Source organism: Asterias rubens, chromosome 21 (genome assembly GCF_902459465.1).
Source record: "Asterias rubens chromosome 21, eAstRub1.3, whole genome shotgun sequence".
NCBI lineage: Eukaryota > Metazoa > Echinodermata > Asteroidea > Forcipulatida > Asteriidae > Asterias > Asterias rubens.
This window is the reverse complement of record NC_047082.1, coordinates 1028380-1053302: the sequence shown is the minus strand read 5'-3', so window position 1 is coordinate 1053302 and position 24923 is coordinate 1028380. Positions and strand designations below refer to the sequence as shown.

Here is a 24923-nt window from a genome sequence, read left to right as displayed (position 1 = left end):
GCAGACAATTCTTAAGCATTTTCATTCCGCTTTTAAAAGCAGCTCTATGAAATTGGGCCCTGCTGTTATTAGATTTGGAAAATTCACCAATCTATGACCATACCCTTTATCAAGAATTAATAAATAACTTTTTAGTTTTCCTAGAAGTAGAACAGCTATTTGGAATCAAAATACAAGTTAACTTACAGGCAAAGTCACACACCTCTAAATGTGTCCAAATAAAATGCTGTAAAAAATTGTAACAAATTTTCAGAAGCGAACAATCAAAATTAACAACTGCCATAACACACATTCTTAGAATTTGGACGGTATAAAAGTACAATTTGAAGTTGTTAAGGTACAAGTTAGTGGTAAATAATTAAGTATTTATAAGCTTTAAAAATGCCAGCGTTAAACAGGCATGATATTTGGTCATTAGAAAAAAAGTAGGAATATTTTTATCGAGTACAAGAGGTGGCCTACATGTACACAAGGCGTAGGCTTAAATTGACATTTCAGGCTATTAACCACAATTTTTTCCCAGATTTAAACAAAAGTTTGACAAATCAGACTAAAGCAGAATTCATGCCTGCGTTAAACAGCAAGATGAGAAAAGATAAACAGAACATAAGTTGAAATGTTTACAAACACAGTTTTAGAGTTGTTAACATTCCATTTAAAGAGAAGGTAAACTATTGGTAATTGTCAAAGACCAGTGTTCTCACTTGGTGTATCTCAACATATGCATAAAATAACAAACCTGTGAAAATTTGAGCTCAATCGGTCGGCAAAGTTGCGAGATAAGAGAAAATGTTGGGAGTTGGGAGAAAATGATGAAAGAAAAAACACCCTTGTAGGACGAATTTGTGTGCTCCAGATAGGAATAAAAGACTTCTAGCTAGAAGTCTTTTATTATGTTAGTAGGAAATTTCAAAATCTTTGCTACTTCAGAGGGAGCCGTTTCTCACAATGTTTTATACTATCAACAGCTCTCCAATGCAGTTACCAAAGCAGTTTTTAAGTTATTACTTGTTTTGAGTTATTACCAAACATGTACCTTCCCTTTAAATCCATTACCTGAGGTCGTTTTCACAAAGATAGTCCTAACTTAGGACTAGTCCTAGGAATCTTTACGAGTTATTCAAAACTTAAGGCTAGTCCTAAGTTAAGACAAGTAACTCATCCTAAAGGCTCGCCGTCGATTTCACAAAGAGTTAGGACTCGTCTTGTCTCGTGTTAGGTAAGTAACTCGTCTTAACTTAGGATTAATCTTAGGGTCTGCATGCTACAGTGCAGGGTTGGGACTTGTCCTAAGTCTTAAGATTAATCCTAAGTTAGGAAGAGTTAAGTGAAATTGACGGCCGGTCACACAGGCCTCAATAACACGAACGAAAACGAAAACATTAAAATCGCACGCCCTCGATTGGTTGAACAAGCGCTGCCGTATTCTGCGTGGAGCAATTCAACCAATAGAATGCGTTCTCTATGCGTCGTTATCGTTATTGCTGCAGTGTGACTCAGCCTTTTCTCAAGTTAAATCCATTCCAGGTTATAAGCTTAATTAATATTTGGTTTCGATTCAAAAACGTTGAATTGGGGAGAAGAAAAAATAAAACCCAAAACATTTCTGTTATTAACTTAATGTACTTAAACAAAAGTTTTTCTATTTTTTTCCTAATATTTAAAAAAAAAAAAAAAATTACAAAGAATACATTGTTATGAAAATTACAAGTCTACAGACAAAAAAACTGACTCCCCATAATAGTTAAAAATCTTTGTGAATGTCGCATAGACCAAAATAATATTTGAATACATACACCTATATATAAAATGAAGCACTGCTGACAGTTTTTCAAGGTTAATTAAACGTTTGGATAATTTTTCTCTCTCTTTTTCGACTACCAAAATTTAACAATTGAATACATAAATTAAAGGATTTGGGTACTTTTTCAAAATGTCCATAGATTTACATTAGCCTTACAGGGTTGGAAGATATTGATAGTTGAAAGCTTCCCTTCAATTATTACTTACTGAGGTGCTGTAGTTTTTGAGAAATGAGTAAAACAATGTCATGAAAATACGTTTGTAAATGCTCAAAATAATTTTGGTCTCATTATTTTCATGACATTGTTTTTCCCCAAAACTACCGCACCTCAGCACATAATATTTTCAGGGAAGCTTTCTACTATCATTATCTTCAAACTGTGCAAGTTTAGTGTAAATCTGTGGACATTGTGTCTTTTGTCCTACAAAAAGTACATACACCCTTTTAAACAGAGGTGATGAGCAGGCTGCAGAAGAACTGGCCCAATTTCATTTCTCTGCTCATCGCAAGCAAAGAAGTACAGTTGCTGTTCATATGTTAACGCTCAGCCATGCTTTGATAAAATCTTCATGTGCTGTAAAAACGTGTCTCCCGAAAATCAAAACTGTGCCCATGTTTGCATTTAATACATTTGTAAAAAGGCGATATCTCTTGCATGTTTGGCTGCATCTTCTGAACTATGCATTGTATTATCAAGCACTTGGAAACTTTCTTTTCTTTGCAGGGAGGGGGTGGGTGTTTTGTGAATTTTACGACTTGTTTCTGTTCAGGGTGGCCAAAACAGTATGCCGTGCGCTGCCAACATTTGAATTTTCCAATCAGGGATATTATGTACAACAATTAGGGAGATGTTTAGAATTACATTCAATATAAAAGGGAACAAAATTCCATAATCTGGGAGAATTTCAAATTTGTTGTCAGAACATTGGAAGATTTGTAGGATTTGAAACCTTGCATGGTGGAAAGACAATCCAGAAAATGATGAGAGCATACAGATCGAAACGTTGATTTGAAAGCAACGGTTCTTTTCAGAACCACCCCAACTCATTTAGAGATTATCATTACATGGTGACTGTTACCCTAATGTTTCTATATTGGAAGATTTGTTTATTTTCTTGGAACTTTCTGCAGAATCAGGGAGAGTTGGCAGCAGCTCTGTATGTGGGAGTCAAGGAACAAGACATGCACCAGACTGCTTCACCCTTCTCAGTTTGTCACAGAGCAACAAGGGTCACATGGTCACATTGACAACAAAAATCAAAATGGCTTCTTTGTGTCTACAAACAATTAAAAGATCCATACACCATCTCTGTCTTGTTCCCCGCGTATCAATTGATAACGGACAATGCAAATTCGGGCATATTCGACAACAACTGGGACCAGTCCTTGTTCCCCTGCAGCCTCGATTTAAATTAAACGCTTCAAAATGTGGAAACGTAACACAATCGCCGCATACTAGTTTCCTCTGTCCTTTAAAACCCTCATCCTGAAGTGCCCGCAGCCAACATTTGCAAGAACAACAAAAACAATTTGGAAAAAAGTACAAAATTCTTCCATTAAATATACAAATCAGAGTAGTAGACACTTGAAGGGCTGTTTCTTTCCTTTTGTTCTTTGCTTTGTTGGTCTGAGCTTAATGGTCTGACTTTCGTCGGCTGTGTTTTTACTATCACCGCTTCCGCTGGTAAGGGGTGGTCCTGTCGTGTTGAAGATACCTAGAAGAGAAGAGCAGAGGAAAAGTCAAAATTAGTCAATCTTTTTAGTCAATTTGTTAGATAGGATGCTTTGCACAGAAAAAAATATGGCGTGGCGGGCCGAGCCGGATAAGAACACTGGACTCAAGCTCTGTTATTTCTGATCAGCAGAGTGTGGGTTCGAGTCCCAGTCGCGTCACTTGTGGCCTTAAAGGCACTGGACATTATTTGTAATTACTCAACATAATTGTTAGCATAAAAACTTACTAGGTAGCAAGCAATTGAGAGACCTATTCCTTTTAAATAGCACCATGTAATGGGTAACAAGGTGTTGTTGGCGCATTATGCAGCCAATCAAACCGGGAACACTGGGGCGAACCCCTTCCCTTTTCGATAAGTGCACTGGGTCCTTTTACATGCATTACACAACAAACAGGACCAACAACTTTACGTCCCATCTCAAGGACGAAGCATCATGGTTTAGTGTCGTGCTTAAGGACGCAGGTGTCACAACTGGGGCTCGAACCCACACTCTGCTGAACAGAAACACCAGAGCTTTGGTCCAATGCTCTTGATCGCTAGGCCACAACACGCCTTGAAATCTAAACATACTGAAAGACAAGCAATAAGCCATTTGCAAGTTAGATTTGAATATTGTCTGGTACAATGACTTGCTTAGTCACAATGTGCTGCTTACATTTGAATTCCTCAGACAATAGAGACAGTTGCTAAGTCAAATGGTTCGGGGCGAGCCTTTGCCTAGCAACCTCCAGATGAGCAAACCCTAGTACCATTGTGCCATACACATCCATTCAGAATTGTGTATTGGTGTTCACTGTCTCTGACGTAACTTAGCAAAAGCTTGCCCCTAATCATGTGACATAGCAACTGTCTCGATAGTCTGGTGAATTCAAATTTAAGTGGTAACTTCAAACACATCATTGTACCAGAAGATATTCAAATCAAAAGGCAGAGTCACACTGCAGCGATAACGAAAACGATAATGATGCAAAGAGAACGCATTCTATTGGTTGAATGAGCGTCTGCGTACTCTGCGTGGAGCAATTCAACCAATAGAATGCGTTCTCTTTGTGTCAGGATCGTTATCGTTTTCATTACCACTGCAGTGTGAATCGGCCTTAAAATGATAAGTTAACAAGGTGGCATGGTTGGCGTGTGCGTAAAGCCCCCACCTCTCACCAAGGTGACCCCGGTTCGATTCCCAGACGGGGCCATATGTGAGTTGAGTTGTGCACTGGTTCTCTGCTGTGCTACGAGGGTTTTCCAGAACATCTGGTTTTCCTCCCTCTGGAAAAATCAATCACTTTCGATCTTGGCTGTGCTCCGTGGTCATAATGGGTTGATGTGGCTTGCATGCCTGCTTCTCGAACACGTTGTAGCCGCGTCCTTCGCAATTCAGCTCTTAGCTGCGAGTAAGGATGATTAGCCCCCCAAATTATTATTATTATTATTAACATGACCTACCAATCTTTGGGTTAGTTGTGGCGTTGTCTTCCGCTTCTTGTGATTGTAACTTTTGCATATACTTATCAGTGAGGTAGAGGAATACTTCGTCAACGTTGAGGTTCTCTTTGACCGACGCTCGGTAGAATCGTAGTTTCAGCCTCTTGGCTAACGCTTCTGCTTCCTCACTGGTAGAGAAAACGCAGAAAGAAAATTAGCAAGAAAAATAACACCAGGGAACAATTTTATAAGCCTTGTAAGCACAAAAATTTGCTTAGCACAGAAAAGTATTGCTCAACAGAAATAGGTTACCAGCCAAAGTTACATTACATTTACATTGTTGTGACTGGTGCCCCAATCAATTTTTGCTTAGCAAAGAAATTTGCCAAGCAATATTTTCTGCTTAACAGCTTTATGAAAATTGATTCTAAAAAATCAATTCTATCTATCCATCATTAATTTAGGGAGATCAGTTGCACCACGATGTCCTGGCAGTGGCAACTTAATCTGCATAGAGCTTTTTTCATCCCCTAGACTGGCATAGTTGGATGATATTAAAGGTTAAAATAGTAGGAGGGTTAACTCACGGGGCTATAACAGCTTCATCTACCAGGTCTATTTTGTTTTGTACAAGCACCAGTGGTATGTTATCAACCTCGTCTTCTACTTTCCGTTTCCATTTCTCGATGGCTTCAAACGATGCTCTGTCTACAGTTGAGAAGACCACTACGCCAGCTTGGGCACCTAGGGAAAAAAGATGAGACATTATTGGCAACAAATTATTTCTTGGAACATCAGCTAACAGGGTTGTATGTCCCCCGGATTTTTCAAAACTGGGGAGCTTTTCAATTCGCGGCAGAGGTCACCCCTTAGCTGCGCTGGATAGAATATGTGACAAAGTGGAGGTGTAGAAAGCTGAGAAGAGCAGTGGTTGACAGAAAACAGGTGATGGTGGCGACTACAGGAATACGCCCCCATTACAATTCGAGGATGAGGCGGCCATGGACGCAAGTCTTTGTTGAATGATGACGGGGGGCTTCTGGACCCACAATTTTTTTAAGTTAGGCCGAAGCACGTTTGGTGTTATCTTTGGTCGATTGGTTTTAAAAGACCTGATTGTGTAATCATCGGTTTCATATTTACGATGAAACCACACAAATGGAGAATCCAAAACCAACAAAACCAATGCAGAGCACCAATAATGCAAGAAAATCTTGGCCTAAAAAGACATGTTTTTTTCTCACCTCTGTAGTAGGACTTAGTAATAGCGTCAAATTCCTCCTGTCCTGCTGTATCCCATAACATTAACCTTACGTCTTCTTCTTTTATTCTGTAAAACAATCCAAGATAATACCATGTTTGTGAGAAACAAATCATACTTCATTATTTGAAAAACAAGGGTTAAGTGTAATAATAAAGACTTGTAATGCGCACATATCCAAACAAACAAACAAACAAACAAACGAACGAACGAACGAACGAACGAACGAACGAACGAACGAACGAACGACCGAACGAACGAACGAACGAACGAACGAACGGACGGACGGACGGACGAACGAACGAACGAACGAACGAACGAACAAACAAACAAACAAACAAACAAACAAACAAACCAACAAACAAACCAACAAACAAACAAACAAACCAAAAGACAAACAAGCAAAAGCTGTTTGTACATTTTTTCCTCTGTTGATAATGATGTAAAACAATAGTTTTTTCCCCTGATTCTGATAAAAGTATGGGTCAACATAAACCACTACCACTCGTATGAGGCAATTTTCCGCCGGCTGTCGTGCAAGTTGTACGTCTACTTTAAATATAGTCTTTCAATCAAACACTGAAATTTCTTTTTCCAGAGTGAAGACTGACAGATAAAACAAATTACAGGCACGGCAAGTTGATTAGCTCTGCTTCTCTTGATAACCATGGCGATAGAAAACCTTCATCACCACGTCGTTTAATTGGAGACTTAAATGCACAGGACACTATTTATAAGTACTCAAAATAATGGTAAGCATAAAAAGCTATTGATAGTAAGTACAAAACAGTGTGAGAAAAGGCCCCCTCTGAAGTAACTTAGTTTTTGAGCAAGAGGTAATTTCTCACTCAAATATTAAAAGACTTCAGGCTTGAAACCTTTTATTAGACATCTGAAACCACACTTGAAAGAGTGCAACAAGGGTATTTTTTCTTTCATCTTTCTCTTGCAAAATACTGGTCTTTGACAATGACCAAACATGTCCAGTGCCTTTAAACTTACAGCCAGGATTATTAAAACAGGAATTTAATTGAAGTATTAATTTTAGACTTCCCTGTCTACATTTTCTTTGATTTCCTTTCAATTTGAAGTCTGGTTGTGAAGCCCTGGACTCAATCAGAAAGTGAACTTAATCACTGAACTACCCACGCAGTCAGACAGGGAACTTAATCACTGTACTAGCCAAGAATCCAACAGAGAGGAGACAATGAAGGAAGTTTCAGTTTTAGATGTTGGAGGAAAAGACATTTGCTCTTGAATGGGAAATGTCATGGGTTCAAATCCCACCCAAGAAATATGCCTGTAGATTTTTTTTTCACAGATATCGCAAGAAGTACTGAGTATACAAGTGCTTTACACACATCGGTGTATAGGTAAACCAAATCTATCTCAACTGCAAATTTAATGCAGGCCTGATACTCAACGAAAGGCAATGAAGGCGATTGCCTCCATGCCCCCTTGGTTATTGCCTTGGTGCCCTTGAAATGCTCAAGTACGAATTTGCAATATTCTCATATGGTGCCCTTTATTTACCAAGGAGAAAATGCCTTGGTGCCCTTGCCCTTTCAAAAACGAAGCATACAGGCCTGAGCGTGATTCAAACCGGGGTCCTAGAGTTGGAAGGCGAGGAAAGATACACAATGTAGCACTACGTAAAGTCCCTTATAAATCACTGAACCTTTTACAAAACAACATGTAGCAGTCATATCAGATGCATTTTTAATCAGTGAAAGTCCGGTAATTTAGGGGGAAATTTTTCCCCGGAGGATATTACTTTTCATGAAATACAGCTCCCTCAATTAAAAAAAGCAATTTGTGTCGCGGGAAATGACATCTGATACTATAATGGTAATCTAAAATCTTCATTAATAGAGTGGGTATTAATGACCATGAAAATTTACATGGTCGCGTTTTTTGAGATATTGACGAAAAAATCGTGTAAACGCAGGAAAATAATCTCTAATAAGAAAACACAATCTGAGCAACATTTCTGACAGTAACGCTTCTCAGAATCAAATTTTTGGGGCAAAAAAAATGATACCTTTTTCCACAACCACGTTACTTCGAAGTGAAATGATTCTCAAAAATGCTTTATACTCGTATCGAAAAATGACTGCGCTTCTAACCAAGTAGAAGTATTTATTGCTACGAATTTTAAGAGTGATTACCGAACAACATGTAAGTACATTCCCTTCCAATGCCAGTTGCAGGGCTTACACTTTTCTAGACTACGACGGTCGACGAAGTGGCCCGTATCTTTTACTGGACCAAATATTATTCATGATTGCGGCTAGATTAATTTTTGAAATCCTCTTGATCAGCTTGGAGGAAGTTTGGCCTCATATTTCAAACCGACCAATCTACATTTGATAATTGGAGAAACGATCAACCAAGACAAGAATATTTTTTCATTTCCGGTTGTCAGTATTGAGGCCAAGTCCCCAGTCATTTTCAATGATTGTGTAAAATATTCATAGACTGTTTCAATATGAACACATGTTGATGATGTTTGTGAGAGCATATGGACTGTCAGTTTGGTATGATGAATAAATTATTGAATAAATAATTCAACCACACTGCTTTCATTTTGTCATCATTTGAACTATTATAGCAGGGTATCCCTTTAACGTTCTGGACCAAAACTAAATCATCACTGAACTAAAACGCGGTCCTTGAAATGTTTTCTTGTTGGTGTTTATTGGTTTCAAATGAATGCCCTTGGGTGCATGTCTGAAGCATTCTAAAATCTAACTGCATGGTATTTTATTGGTTTTTGAGATTTTTAATAGGACCTTTGATAGATTTTGAGTTGTGTTTTTATTTTGTTCTAAAATTAAAAGCACTGCTTAGCTATCTGGGGTAATAATGTACCTTAAAACTAAGCATGAAGAAACAGAATCGAGAGCACGTAAAACTTAATACAGCAGGGACTAACTTTGAATACACAGCAGACTGTACAGTCTGTATATTGAGCAACTCAAAACATAACTGGGCCCAATTTCATGGCTCTGCTTAATGCCAAATTCTGCGCTTACAGTCACCACTCTCTGCATAGCGTGCAAGCATCAAAATTCTGCGCTAGATGTGGAAGCCAAGAATGTATTTTATGTGGAGTACACACGCGCACCAGCAAAAAAATTCTTGTTAACCAGTGAAATACACTTGACGTACATTGTAAGCGCAGAGTTTCCTGCTTCGGTAAGCGCGGATTGCTTTGCTTACGGTAAGCAAAGCCATGCAATTAAGCCCTGATTGCTAGTCTGGACCCAGCCACACTGTCTGAATCTACATGTACCTGGATATGTAAACTGCATTTTTGCAAGGCTGCATGAAGAATGTCTGTCAATGATTCTCCACAATTCCTTTGAAATATCACCGGCCTATTGACAAATTATTTCCGCTGTCGGGCTATTGACAAATTTATTTCGCTGTAATTAAATTATTTTTGCCTCATTGGGAAATAAACAACATGCAGCCTTACATACATTGTCAACGACCAGCTGGTTGTTTGAACATGAACATGTATCGTATATCACTCATAGTAGTACAAGCAAACCATTACTCTAGTGCTAAGTGAACATCGGAGACCTAGCCCTATGTTGTGAAAGTTTGGCAATTTTGTGCTTACACCCTTTAAAGACAGTGGACACTATTGGTAACTGTCAAAGACTAGCCTTCGTATCTGAACATAAATGCATAAAATAACTAACCTGTGGAAATTTGAGCTCAATCGGCCATCAAAGTTGCGAGATAATAATGAAAGAAAAAAACACCCTAGTCACACGAAGTTGTGTGCGTTTAGATGGTCGATTTCGAGACCTCAAGTTCTAAATCTGAGGTCTCGAAATCAAATTCGTGGAAAAGTACTTCTTTCTCTAAAACTATGGCGATTCAGAGGGAGCCGTTTCTCACAATGTTTTATACCATCAACCTCTCCCCATTACTCGTCACCAAGAAAGGTTTATGGTAATAATTATTTTGAGTAATTACCAATAGTGTCCACTGCCTTTAATGTTACCCACTCAAGATCAATAACAGAGCAGTTTGCTGTTGACTGCTGAGTGCCAGCTAACTCAATATGACTGTGACACATACAGAATCCAGATTCCATTTTATTCAAGCCTTCAAGAGCAGATAACCTTGAGAAATGTGAATGTGTGTGACTTGAAGATTATGCATTGGCCTACATATGTGTACAAGCATGACAGGTTGGTTTCTCAACAGGGCAATGGTTTCTATCACTTCGTGATGTGTGAGGTGATAAAATTTAAGTACAGCAGGCCTAAAATAAATAATTTATGCAGGATTTATACAGCGTCCAACATTAAACGAACCCACAGGCCTGATATTTCGCGGAGGCGATTGCCTCCATGCCCCCTGGTCATTGCCTTGGTGCACTTGAACTGCTCCAGTAAGAATTTACAATTTTCCTGATTGGGTGCTTTTTACAAGGAGGAAATGCCTTGGTGCCCTTTCAAAAACGAGGCACACAGGCCTGAACCCGCATTATGCTGCAGACAACACCAGAGAATGTGTCCAGTGAACTAGACCACTCCGCCATGACACACTGCATTATTATTCTAGCAAAAATCAATGAAACGATTACAAAGTTACAGATAGGCTAAACTTACTGTATTTGTCTCTCCAGGAAGTCAACGCCGATCGTCTTTTTGTAGTCTTTGGTGAAGATACCTTTGCAGTATCGTTGGATCATACTGGACTTCCCCACAGCTCCATTGCCAACAATCACCACCTAGAGCAGGAGACAAAAATAACACACTTTAAGAAAACTTGCAAAAATAGTAGCAGGGTCTTTTTCAACAGCTGATGTAAATGACAACACAACACCCATGAATTAAGTGGAAATACATACAGAGGCCAGTGATTTCAGTAATGCGCCTTTAAACTCAAGACAGGACAAATTTGGTGGTCCAAAGTGTGGTAATTCCAAAATGTAATCCTACATACACATGTACATTGTAAGTTGCATGAGAAAGCTGTGTATGTTAAACAGCCTTGAGCGTCACTGAGTGACTGATATGAGCGCAATAAGAAGCCACTGTTATTATTAAATGTACATTTTTGTTGTCTGTTTGCCCCAGGGATACAGGGATATTCGCACCTGGAACTTCATGGAGGCAACGGAGGCGATTGCCGCCATGCGCCCAGTCAATGCCTTCGTGCCCTTGAAATGCTCTCAGTAGAAATTCACAATTTCCTCATACATGAAGGGTGCCCTTTACCGAGGAACGAAATGCCTTGGTGTCCTTGCCCTTTCAAAAAGGAAGCATACAGGCCTGTTTATCGGAATGTGTTTGCAGGAAAAACACTAGACTGTAGGATTTATTCGGTTGACCCAGTGCTAAAATTAGTAGAGGACTCACGGGACTCAAAATGTTTGCCAAATATTTTCACAAGAAAACAAAATATGCTATCAAAATTTTTTTTTTTTTTAAACTACAATCGATGTAGTGCTAAAAGCAAACGACTTCTTGGATATATCCCTAAAGCAAAAATATTATCTATTAAATTGTCACAGGTAATTATTTTGGGTCTTTTGATATTATTGTTCTCTAAAGATTTAGTTTAAAAATACACCCTGCTTACCTTGATGGCTATTTCTACATCCTCTTCCTTCATCTTGTCAAATTCTAAAACAAGTCGCTGCGGTAAGAAACGGCCAGTCGCAGCACCAAATTGTCTGTCAACACTTGAAGTCAAAGTCAAGATCTTGACACTGCGGAGTTGGGGGGGGGGAGAGACACGATACAAGGGCACTATCCGGATGAGTCGACGAAACGTTCCGTTGGGGCTTTCTGCATGAGTTGTCCCGTTCGTCACTTCAGTTGGGTCGTGATGATGCGTGGTCTACTTGTCGTTGTTGTTGCCATGGGTTACCAATCTCAGCGCAAGCTTGTCATGACTGGGACTTGATGAAGGAACCTGTGTGGTACAAATAGGAGGATGGAAACAATAAATCTTATTATCATTTGCTGAAATCAAAGTACAGAGTAAGTAATTTCTGCCGGAAGTATAACAATAGAAATTCAATTATGCTGTGTTTTTTAGTCGACTGAATGAATGAAATTTTGTTTACATATATAAATATCATTATTATTGAATTTCATATGTAGCTATCAGGCATTTCCATTTGGTAAAATTTTTTTTTTACACGAGGGCTGACAACTTGTTCATATTAACAATCATTCTTTATTTGTATTATAATACTGGGTTCTTTTATAGTTTTTTACTAGGGATATACTTCATGCGTGGACATTGGATACAAATTTTTTGGCAATATCTAAAAGACGAGAACAACTTTTGAAATGAAAATATTCACTTGTTAGTTTCATTGTATACAATCTATATAGAACAATCGACGGTTCCACAAAAAAGGGATAATTTGCCTTAATGGACATTTTTTTCTGGGTAATTTATCACAACTTTTCAGATTTTTTCCAAAGTCAAAAACAGGCTTTTTGTTTTTGAAAGGGTGAGGGCACCAAGGCATTTTCTCCTAAGGGCACCCTATATGCCCTTTGAGGAAATTGTGAACTGCTACAGATCATTTCAAGTGCACCATGGCAATGATCAGGGGGCATGGAGGCAATCGCATTCGTTGTTTTCGTGAAAGATCAGGCTTGCAAACAAATCGGAAATCAGACTAAAGTAGAAAGATCATTTCTCATGCAGCGAGGGGCTTATTCTGAATTTGTGTGTCTGACCTACACAGTCAGATAGCCCGTGGCCTTGAGCTAAAAAAAAAACAGATAGTGTTCAGCCGTCTGCTCAGTCACGGAAATACATATTCCATGTTAACAATGTTTATTCTACTCCAAAAGAAGAGGGGGGGGGGGGGGCTTCTAATGTGTAACATAAACTGCATGGTTGAGTGTGGAGTAGTGTGGATTACATACAGTGTGCATTTAGACTTTTCCCCTCTGACCCTTTTAGATGTGTTTGAACAACATTGCGGAATGTTCATGATGTATGGTTAGACAAAAAAGGTCCAAGAATTCCAACAAAGATGACAGAAGGTTCAAGAAGTTAATTTTCTTTTTCTGCATTGAAGGACACAGACCATACAGCACAATTATATTAATAGCTCGGTTATGCTGGTTCACTTTAACGTGTTAAGTATTAAAATACGTACGATGCATTGGTACGCAAAGACTGAACAAGATAACGAGTTTGCTACGGTTTGTAAATTGTCACAATTAACTGGAGGATATGGAAAGAGTTTGAAGAAACTTTTTTTTAGTATTGGGAAGAACATCATAAAAAAAGAAGATTTTACTAGAGAAGGACTCGAACCAACGACATCCGAATTAACATGCCAGTGTTTTACCAACTGAGCCTACATTTTTCCGCAATCTCCCTAGTTTTTCGCAAATAGTTTCAGTGCTTCTGTGCAATATCAGGCCTGAAAGTGTCAATGCCGAAGTCACCAAACCAGGGTGTCTACAAGTCAGCGTCAAACAGACTGTGCATAACGCCTTCACGTACAATGACAACCACCACTCTCGCTGAGCAGTCAGTGAATTCTATCAACCAAATCGATTCATGAAATAATGCAAGGAGTCTTTTAAAATTGATTCATATTGGAAATGTCAAGGTACACAGGTAATGCTGTCATAATGCACTAGTTGTGGCCTACGAGTCTAGTACACACTCTGGTGTTGCAAGAGTGTTGAATTGGGTCATGTTCTACGAGTCTAGTACACACTCTGGTGTTGCAAGAGTGTTGAATTGGGTCATGTTCTACGAGTCTAGTACACACTCTGGTGTTGCAAGAGTGTTGAATTGGGTCATGTTCTACGAGTCTAGTACACACTACGGTCTAAGCACCTACATGTACAACTGTATAGTGTCTTTGCTCCAAAGCAGAGAGAACCATTGAGACACTTACATGTAGAACCGTAATTGATTTGTCCTTCGGATTGGACACTAATCAGTACTTAGTGAGAAGGGGGTTTGCCCTCAATGTTTCTGGCATCCATTGTAGTTGGCTGCAGATGAGGGTACATTGTACAACACCTTGCAATTACAAGGCATGTCATCATCTAGGGTCTTATTTTTAAAAACTGTCATGGCCGAGCGTTTAAGAGCACCCAACTTAAGCTGTGACGTTTCTGATCAGCTGTGTGTGGGTTCAAGTCCTGGTCATGACACTTGTATCCTTGAGGAAGATACATTTATATCATAATTGCTGTGTCCTACCAGGTGAGACATTAAGCTGTAGGTCCTGTGTACTACGTACATAGAAGGATTGGTAGTGCACTATAAAAAGAACACATAATACTTATTGTGGGAGAACTGGGGTTAACCCTAGCCCTGGCGGCCTTACACTTTCGTATTGTACTACAGTGACGTCCTGGACATCAGGGTACATTTCTGGGGCGGAAAATTTTCACAGCTTCATACACCTAACTCAAATCTTACCTGCAAGAAAGCACCTATTTCAACAGATTCACATTCCATGGCAGCATATATTTTTCTGCGGTGGGTTTTGGTCGTCACATATTCTTCACAAATCCGTCATTTTCATGAAATAATGCAGCTCCCAACGTTAAGAAATTCAAATTTTTGTTTGTACTCTCACAGTCTGCCGCGTGTACGCAAGACGCACAATGCGCAAATGTTGCGTTGCGTTTGGGTGTTAACGCTGTGCAGTCAAGATAAGATAATGTTGACCAAGAATTCATGGGTCTTGCACGCGAATGTATACGCGTACGCACGGCAACAGACAACACTGTGAGAAAACGATCAAAACGGGAATTTTGTAACGGATTTGTGAGGCAAATATGACTCATGAGGACCAAAACCCACCGCAGAAAAATGTACGCCGCATTAGATTGTGATTCTGTTGAAATTAGTGGCTTGTTGCAGGTAAGATTTTAGTTATGAAGCTTTGAAAATTTTCCGCCCCAGAAACGGGCTTCAATAGTTAGGACTCTGTATCTGTGTACAGAGAAAGAGTCCCATATAGGGCTAGGGTTAACCCCCGTGTTTCTGGTTCAAATAGCAAGGACCCTTGTTTGCAGTTTTCCTGAAAAAAATCTCAACATTGGGATGTAAATGTCCAACCCAATTCAGACACCCACACACTCTTTCAATGACCTTGAAAAGGTGAAAACTTTGGGCGACCCCTAAACAAAAATGACCTGTGGAGTTTCAGGTCAGCCCACAACCTGCCTATCAATCCATCACTACACTCTCGAAAACACTGCTACACAATTTTCTTTTCTCAACAAAGAATTTTTGTTGGTTTCACATTTCACCATAATGGTTGAGCACACCACCCCCTGTCTGTGCCAACACGAACACATTTTAGATTCAATGAAAGAACAGCACACTCATACGCATGTTGTCGTGAACACTTAACAGTTGTTCGTTTTACCATTGAGCAAGGGTTTCCACCTTGTTTAAAACTCGAACAAATATTTGTCTTTCTGTTGTTTGGGAAAGGAGGCGGAGGGCTCAGTAACCAAATAAAGGGTAAAGTGAGATGAGTTAACCAAACAAGACTGAAACATGAAACAGAGACCTGTCTATTGTGATTCTAAAGGTTCGGCAAAGAATTTATTGAGTGGCAGAATTTTTTTTTTTCCAGTGTGGTCAAGGTAACTTCCACTGACACATAGTTTAGATCTGTGTACACTTGTGTGGTTACTGTGCATTGAATTGAACGGAATGCTTTTACTGTCATGGGAAAAAAATTACAGCATGGAAAGATCTGTCTTTAATTGAATGGAAAGACATTACGTACGTAATACAGGTAGCCTGTAAGACTCAAACTGAACATTGGGGCATCTTTACTTCAAAACAAACATATGAACTGAAAAACAAGAACAGTCAGAGTTCTCGAATGCTGAGTTAACACTACTGGCCCGACACTAAAAACATTGGCTGTAGGCCTGTGATACAGTGTTAATTTTCTGTTCAAATAATGATCAGACAGTAGGAGGGTTGATTATGTTCTACATTGATGTTTTTTTCTATAGTGCTATTTTATAGTGCTATTTTATAGTGCTATTTTATAGTGCTATTTTATAGTGCTATTTTATAGTGCTATTTTATAGTGCTATTTTATGATATTGAATGCTCAAACAGGAAGTTTAACTGTGTACTAAAAGTGCATTCACATTATATCTACAGGGTGAAATAGTTGTGTGATAGGCCTATTGAATGGTCAAATAGTAGGAGGGATGACTGTGTACGTTGCATACACATAATATCATATCACAGGCTGGTGTACAGTAGTTAGGTTAGGTTGAATGGTCAAATAGTAGGAGGGATGACTGTGTACGTTGCATACACATAATATCATATCACAGGCTGGTGTACAGTAGTTAGGTTAGGTTGAACGGTCAAATAGAGTAAGAGGGTTCAAAGCAGTGTAAATTCGGTGCCCTGTTCCGATTTCTAGGATAGACCCCCTACTTCGGTACATCAATGGTCCAGGCCATTCCCCTTGTATATTACTAAGGGTTCCTGGGTATGAATAAGCATCCACCATGCATCAGTGACTTTCTAGGTCTTTCGGGATCAAGCAAAACAGCTCTTTACATTTGGGTTTTTAATGCAAGCCACCCCCAGGCATTGAGTGTGTGGATTTTGGATTAGCCTACTAATTGTAAGCATTATTTGTCAAGCATGACTTTGGATTAATCTCCATGTACAGTCTGCTGACAGTGAACAGATCCATTCATGTGTCATGTATGTGTGGGTAAAACAGTGTACAAGCACTCAATCGATCAGAAGACATTTACTTTATATAGAGCCAAAATAAAATAAAAATGTGCAAAGGCGCACAAGACATTGACTAGCTATCCCATGAAATTACTAGTAATACACTTGTTGAAAGATATGACATTTGAGCAGTTTCTTGAAAATGTGAATATAAATAAACATATAGTGCAAGGTTCCCCATTTAGCATTTTTGGACGAGCGCACTGCTCGTTCACCTTTTAAAAACACCAAATGAGCATGTTAAAAAAAGTAGCGCCCGAATAAAATCGTTGAGCCCCCGGGAAAAATCGTCAGCGCCCAGACAAACAAATCTCAAAATTGACTTGCCATGAACACAAACCACCGTTTCAATCAGCACTTTAAAATCACATGCATGTTATAAAACTCAATGGAGGCCATCGCCTCAACACCCCCTTGTGATTACCTTAGTCTACTTTAAAATGTTCCAGTTTAGAAATTAATTTCCCTCATTGAGGTGCCTTTTTACTGAGATAAACATGACTTGCCCAATCAGCAAAATATCAGCTCTACAAAATTTGATTTCGGGTTGCGACTTGTGTCAATTTCTCAACTATTGACTTATGTCTAGTCAAGACTGCTGCTTTTAAATAATAAAAGCCCTTAAATAATACTTTTAACATCAAAAAAACATTTTCATGAATTAGTGATTAGCGTTTCCGGCGTTAAGACTTTTGTTTGCAATAAAATCATCAAGATTCAACGATCAGAATGCACAGAGAACAATATTATTATTTTATCAATGAACTTTGCCACGCATCGGGCATGCCCTCAACCGGCAAAAGTTATACATGTTTGAATATGCTTCAAGGCTGTATATTGTACCATTCTACAGGTGTGCGGCACACTGTGTGGCAATTCTTTCTCGGTTCATGAATATGCGTTTTGTGTTGGAGTCTATCAACAGCCAATCACAGCAATCTATGGTGTGCTGTGGGCGACAAATACGAACCATGTTGTGGCCGTGTTTACGATCGCATTTCCAATTCTGTAGTTTTGAAGATGGTTTTGGCTTGTCAGGTACTCGTTTATTATCGTATTAAATGCAGTATAAAAAAATTATGTTTGTCATTTGTTGGGCAGGGCGACCTTCTTTGGCAGGGCGGCCCAAATTTTAGGAGGGCGACCCTCCCTCCCAAAATACGTGTGTGTGAAAAACACTGCTTGTTATAAAAAAAACAGACAATATCAGCAGACACTTCATCGTTCATCATGATTTCTGACAGCACTCAAAAATAATATTTCAGCTTCGAATAAAGGGTTTATTGTCGTTTATTCGGCATATTAGGTTTAAAGAAGCAGCTGACTAAAATTGCAACTGCACAAACAATCATAAGGCCAGGGGACTAATTTTATTCAGACGTACTCGTAGGGACAATCCCTACAGCAAAACATTGTACACAATTCCCGTGCCATTCAAATAGCACTAAATTGACCGGAAACTGGGCCAAACATCACCGGCTCGTTTCCAAACCAGTTTCAAAAGACCGAGAATTCAGATTTATAATAAACAAATTAAGAAAAATACTTACCTTTTATCGAGAGTATTGGTGCCAAATCAGTGTTTCAGTCGACATTCAAGAGTTGTCAAGGATTGCTTGCAGTTAAGTTCAGCTTTATCCGAAGAATAACTCCGCGAAGTCGCCTGCTAAATTCTTCCGGTTTATGGCAGCGCCTTGGCAGCAATATTTTGTCGTGCGTAAAAGCAACCACCCATGAAAAGTCACATGACTAGTCTGGCTACTCTGAACAAGATAGGTGGATTTCTTACGGTAACCATTTAGGGTGTAAGACATTCATAATTAATTGGAGGAGACAGGGTTTTTTTCGGATTTCACGTAAAGTTTTCTATTTATGTTGTAATAATATCCTTATTATGTTACGACGTCCAAAACTACTATTGTAAAAAGTTAACATTTTAAAGCCTGAAAAAAGGTTCTTTCAGGACGATTCAACTATTCAGAGAGGGGAGGCAGTGGTGCTGCAACCCAGTGATTTATTTCCAATGATGTCAGTAACATAGCAACCGATTACGGAATTTCATTTTAAAGGGAACGCACATTAATCAGTGTTTAATCCAACAAAAAAAGACTCAATAAAAAATGTCATCCATTTTTGAAACCATGTGTCGCATGCTTTATACCATTTGGTTACAGATATAATAATTTATTAGGAAGCAGCACGGGAAAAAAAGTAAAGTTGCTACTTACTCTATAGGTCCGAATTTTGGCTGATTTGACCCATTTTTTATGTATTTTTAACTCTAGACCTAGTTTAACTGTTAATGTCTATAGATTCGGGAAAATAACAAAAAGCCAATTCACTTATGGTGTTGGAAAAAAGAGGCAAAATAAATGCTTAATTTGTTTAAATTACATTTTTTTTTTTTAACTGAGGCGGTGGGGAGGGGGGACACATACAACAAATTGCTCAGAAAATTAGAAAAGATGCTTCGGCGAAAATCTATAATGCGCCTCTGTGCATGTGCTGTGTGTGGTGCGACGAGGAGCACTTCTAACTTTTTAGTGGTGTCACCAAACAGCGCCCTCTGCCTGTAGGGAGTTTACTCGAAGCAAAGAGCAAGAGGGTTTTCTCCATAACAATTTTATGAAAATTGCTTTTGGTAGACAGCTAGGTCCCTAAAATGCTGGGCCGAGCACTGAAAAATAAAACACCTGTTTCATAATCATTTTATAAAACTAAAACATGTTCGAGATCAAATAAATCTATTTAATAAAGTTTACCCTGTCGATATGATTATTATTAGCTGCATCTTTTCTTTGTGTGCTGCTAGCTAACGGTCAACCCAAAGTGCGCCACCTTGTGACTCATTTAGGAAAATGTCAACATTGAAGCACCCACTTGTCGAGTCTACCGAGTTGATCAAACAAAAATTCGAACTTAATACGGACAAATGAAGGTAATTTAATCAACATTTTAAGGTTATTTTGGCAAAATAGGAATCATGAATGTTATAATGAAAGGTTGAAAGACCTTTGAGACCTGTAGTTGTGTTGAAAAGATGTGAATTTAGAGCTCATTAATCGCGATTGTTTCAAGGGCATTTGAAACACAAGCATTAGACAACTCGACCGTCACATTGTTAATGTTATTGCGTGAAGGTCGACTTGTCCAAACTTATGTCAACAACTAAATCAGGGAAATTTCCGTATCAAACTGCCACTTCTTCATTCATTCTGAAATGAAATCGTATCTTACTTACTAAAAGCGAGGTATTGCTTTTGGTATTATAAATAATGAGTGAACTGAATAATTGTTAGACCGCCTTTGATTCTTGTCGATTTTGAATTGAATGAAAATTTACATTCTAAATCTTAAAAATCACAAATACAAGCAAGTTTGTGGGCTGACTTAGAATCCTAGCAAGAGAGAGACGGAAAGACAGACAGACATAAAGAAGTTTTCTGTCGTCGGTGATCAAAAGAGTTGTTTAACTTAAGACTTAAGTTGGAAGTTGTGACATACATTGTACGTGTAATAATGGAAAGGTTTTCGGTAACACCATAATGATCGACTATCTTGTATCTCTAAGTTGTGACCATTCACAACTCTGTTTACACTCTAGTTTTTGTTACAGGCCTATATAGTTTCTATACTAAACTCAGTGTTCAAAATCTCTTCACTTTGTTTCAGGATTTTCCTCTACGTTCCAAGCCTAAACAGGAGAAGTTTTGATGACAAGATTTCATTTATTGAGGTCTTCCTTCATCTTTGAATGTTGGTGCTAAAACAATAACAATGAGTGAAAGCCACAGTCAGTCCAAGTGGGGCGGTGAAACAACAGCAATGATATCCGAAAAGGCGATAGTTTCTCCAAAAGTTGAAGAAAATCCAGTCGTTTGTGGAATCTGTGGCGAAGCCTTCTTATGTTTTGATGATCTTCTGAAGCATGGTGATGTGCATACAAAGGAAGAGCCATCCGACGACTTTAACTCTGATGAGCCCCCGACTCCGTCGGATAAGAATGGGTATCACCAAAAGAATCAAACGCAGGACAATCGTCCTACTTGTGATATATGTGGGAAATCATTCACAAGATTGAGCCATCTTCTGAGGCATTACCGAACTCACACAAAAGACAAGCCGTTCAGCTGCGAAACCTGTGGTAAAGCATTCTCGCAGAAATGCCATCTTAAAAGCCACTATCTGATTCATACAAGTAAGGACACTTTTCACTGTAAATTTTGCGGGAAGTCGTTCTCACAAATGGGCTATCTCACGAAGCATCTTCGGATCCACACCAAAGAACTGTCGTACGTCTGCAGCATATGCGGTGATGCTTTTTACGATGAACAGAATCTGTTGAGTCACATGACAGTTCACTCCAAAGTCAATCAATTCCTGTGTGTAATTTGCGGTAAAGTTTTTCTGCGATCCAATGAGCTGACGAGACATCAATTGACTCATAACAATCGGCCGCCTAACAGGGATGAGATTCAAAGAATATTAATGAGCCCAACGTCCCAACAGATTTCCCCTCAGTCGATTCAAATAAGTCGAAAGCTTTTCAGCTGCACCATCTGTGGGAAAGAATTCCTACAACAGGAAGAATACGCAATTCACCAACGCACCCATGCCGAAAACAAACCCTACAGTTGCGATATCTGTGATCAGGTTTTCGACCGAAAAGCCTTTTTAGAAGTCCACCAGATGACTCATGACGGTAGAACGCCACTCCGCTGTCCAGTCTGTGGAAAGGCTTTCACGCGATTAAGCCACCTAGCAAGGCATTATCGCACACATACCAAAGACAAACCGTTCTACTGCGATATTTGCGGGAAAGGGTTTACTCAGAAGTGCCATCTGAAAAGCCATTTGTTGATTCACTCGAGTAAAACGCCGTACATCTGCCGCACGTGCGGAAAAGAATTCATCCATCAGTGTGAACTGAGGTTGCATCTTGTCACTCATAAAAAAACATACACCTGCGACAATTGTGACGAGGTTTTCTCGAAGAAATCATTACTGACTGATCACCTTAAGATGCATACCAGTGGGAACCCGTTTATTTGTCGCGTCTGCGGGAAACCGTTCTCACGGTCGAACGATCTGACTAGACATCACCTCACACACAACGAAGAACGAGTCTACAAGTGCGATGTCTGCGCCAAAGTGTTTAACCAGAAAGTCCATCTCATCACTCACCGAAAAATCCATGGAGGAGTGACTTTGAAATCTGAGACCCTTACCAAGACTTTATCCGATGAGTTCCACGAAGCTCCGACAGATGAAAATCCTTCGGAGGATTCTTTTGACGATCCCGTAGATCTCTTCAGCCAGGAAAGTACTTCCTCATTGTCTGGCGAAGACAAGAAACCATTCCATTGTGACATTTGTGACAAGTCTGTCTCCTCGTCTGAAGAACTAACCAAGCATCGACTCAGCCACTCAAATGTCAAACCTTTCAAGTGTGAGGTCTGTGGGAAGACGTTTCGGGAAAAGGGAAATCTTAAATGCCACATTAGAATTCACACGGGAGAAAAACCGTTTGTTTGTGTGGTCTGCGGGAAAGCATTCAACCAATCCAGTGTGCTTAAAAGACACCGTCTCATGCACACCAACGATAAACCATTCAAATGCAAGCAGTGGGATTGTGATAGGGCGTTTATGTCCAAACGCAGCTTAATTATTCACCAAAAAGTTCACAATGGATACCTGCCAGTCAAAGGGTAGCGTAAAATACCGTTGTGTTGATTGTGTTTTGCTATTAGTGCCGCTGTAAGCTTGCGCGCCAATGCGCATGGCTGATGAGTGCAACATGTGCATCTGGTCCTAAACATCTCTAGTAACAAGTATGTCTTACTTTGTAAACAACGTCTTTTTAAAGGGAAGGTAAACAATTGGTAATTACTCTTAAAATTAATGTCAATAACAACTTTTGGTTAAAAGCCCTCAGCAGCTTCCAATGGTATGAAGTATTTTGAGAAACATTTCATTTTAAAGGAGATATCCCAAAATTTGAATCTGAGAAGCGTTACTGTCAGTAACATTTCTTACAGTCGAAGTCAACCCTCTTACTGTCTGACCATTCAATACAGACCTCTGTGGTTTTGAATGAAAGATAAACAATTGCTAACTAGTTACTGTTATCATGTGATGAATGCATACTGCACAGTACACAGTCAACCCTCCTACTGTGTGACCATTCAATCTTATTCACTTTGATTTTGGATTGCTTTAAAAATTGTCTGGGGCATCAACGAAATTATAGATAATTAATGCAAGTCTGTTACAAATATCCATCTTAGGTAAATGCATCTACAAAGTTACATGTTATTTTTTACTCTACGCTGCCTGTACGTGTATTTCTGTTCTCAATTCTTCAATGGGGGACTTCTGGGACACTTGGTGGCAGCAGACTGACCAGGTAAAACCTATTGTTCTTGTTAATGTGTTCATGCTCAGAACTACGAAAACAATGACATTTTTACCTGGTAAGTCAGCTGCCACCTGGCGTTCTAAAGTATCGTAATAGTTTATCAACTCACTGCAGTTACATAGTAACATTCAAATCTAGAAAACTATGAGGAGTGAATATAAAAAAAATTGTACAAAATAAATTAAAATGAGATAAAATCCAAAACCCACTTGTCGAATGAATGAAACTTTTAAGTCACTTAAAAAACGCCAATCAAGTATCCTCAAAAGAATGTGAATGCTTTCTTAGTATATTATTGTGATATTAGTAAGGGTATGTTGCTGTAGCTTTGTTTAAAACATGTATCCTTTTATATCATTTCCCATGTAGACCAGTGATTAAGTATTTAAAAGGATTTTACATAACACTTATCCACTGCTCATACGGTCTAATGATAGAAAACATCACTTGAAATATTTCTGTCCAAAAGGTCATAATTTGATGAGAAATACAAAATCAGTTTAGTTTTTCTCTAAATGGTTTTTGTTTAGGATGTTTATAAAGTACTCAAGACCACAATCCCCAATATCATAGAGCTGCTTAAGCTCATCAAGTAGCTAAGCACAACAAAATTATGCACACCAGAATAAGGTTACCAGCCAAAAGACCATTCTGCATGTATCACCTGTAACTGGTATCCTGCACATTTTTTGTTGAGCAGAAAACTCATCCTTAAGCAGCAGCAGTATGAATTTGGGCCCAGGACTTTTACATCAAAAGGTTTACTGGGCAAGAAATATTTTCACCATATCGTAGTTAAAATGAGAAAAGAAACATGCACATATGAATGAAAGATTGATGTTATTTGTCTTGGTTCACAACCAAAGTGTATATTTTTTTTTATTATAAATATTGTAATATGTAATTACACAAACTCGAGCCAAGATAAGAATTTTAGTCAATTTTTGTTTTTAAAACAATGGTTAGTTTATAATGTATTGTGCTTTGTAAAAAACACCATTCCAACATTTTAAAGAAGAAATAGAATAAAATATAATTTATAAAAGTACATGATGAATATGCATGGTAATTCAAATTTTGTGAAATGTCTCGCTTAACAGTTGTTGATGTTGTATTAACGGCACTGGACATGTTTGGTAATTGTCAAAGACCAGTATTCTCACTTGGTGTATACTAACATGCATACAATAACAAACCTGCGATAATTTGGGCTCAATTGATCATCGAATTTGCAAGAAAAACATGAAGAAAAGAACACCCTTGATGCATTTACTTTTAGTCATTTCAGATGCAAAATAAAAGGCTTCAGGCCTGATGTATTTTAATTTGAGTAAAAAAAATTACCTCTTTCTCAAAAACTTTATTACTTCAGAGGGAGCTACCTCCCACAATGTATCAAACTATCAACAGCTCTCCTAAACAACCTTCAAAATTAACCCTAATCAACCAACCAACCAAGGACCTTTAAGGTTAAGTAGCCTAAATGTCTGACGTCACACTTCGAGGCTCGTTTAAAGGTAGCCTGAACAT

General features: G+C 38.7%; 2 protein-coding genes across 3 annotated transcripts; one reads left to right on the top strand and one right to left on the bottom strand.

Moving 5' to 3' along the window:
• Positions 1-2182: 2182 nt before the first annotated feature.
• Positions 2183-18663, bottom strand: LOC117304478 (ras-related protein Rab-23-like). Its single transcript, XM_033788965.1, has 7 exons — positions 18526-18663; positions 11831-12166; positions 10855-10976; positions 6207-6292; positions 5550-5706; positions 4984-5150; positions 2183-3519 (listed from the first exon to the last, which is right to left on the bottom strand). The coding sequence occupies exons 2-7, from the start codon at positions 11861-11863 to the stop codon at positions 3374-3376; spliced, it is 711 nt and encodes a 236-aa protein (XP_033644856.1). The 5' UTR covers positions 11864-12166; positions 18526-18663; the 3' UTR covers positions 2183-3373.
• Positions 12197-23004, top strand: LOC117304477 (zinc finger protein 708-like). 2 transcript variants are annotated; one of them, XM_033788964.1, is made up of 2 exons: positions 12197-12234; positions 20648-23004. In XM_033788964.1, the coding sequence occupies exon 2, from the start codon at positions 20753-20755 to the stop codon at positions 22685-22687; it is 1935 nt and encodes a 644-aa protein (XP_033644855.1). In that variant the 5' UTR covers positions 12197-12234; positions 20648-20752; the 3' UTR covers positions 22688-23004. The 2 variants fall into 2 exon arrangements, with proteins under 2 accessions (XP_033644855.1, XP_033644854.1); XM_033788963.1 differs by lacking the exon at positions 12197-12234 and adding an exon at positions 19838-19913.
• Positions 23005-24923: the final 1919 nt, after the last annotated feature.

Coding starts and splice junctions, on each gene's coding strand:
- LOC117304478 (XM_033788965.1), bottom strand. CDS start 11,863: ATGAAGGAAGAGGATGTAGAAATAGCCATCAAG. Junction 10,977..11,830: donor ATGTAGAAATAGCCATCAAG/GTAAGCAGGGTG, acceptor CTCCTGCTCTAG/GTGGTGATTGTTGGCAATGG. Junction 3,520..4,983: donor CACAACTAACCCAAAGATTG/GTAGGTCATGTT, acceptor CTTCTCTTCTAG/GTATCTTCAACACGACAGGA.
- LOC117304477 (XM_033788964.1), top strand. CDS start 20,753: ATGAGTGAAAGCCACAGTCAGTCCAAGTGGGGCGGTGAAACAACAGCA.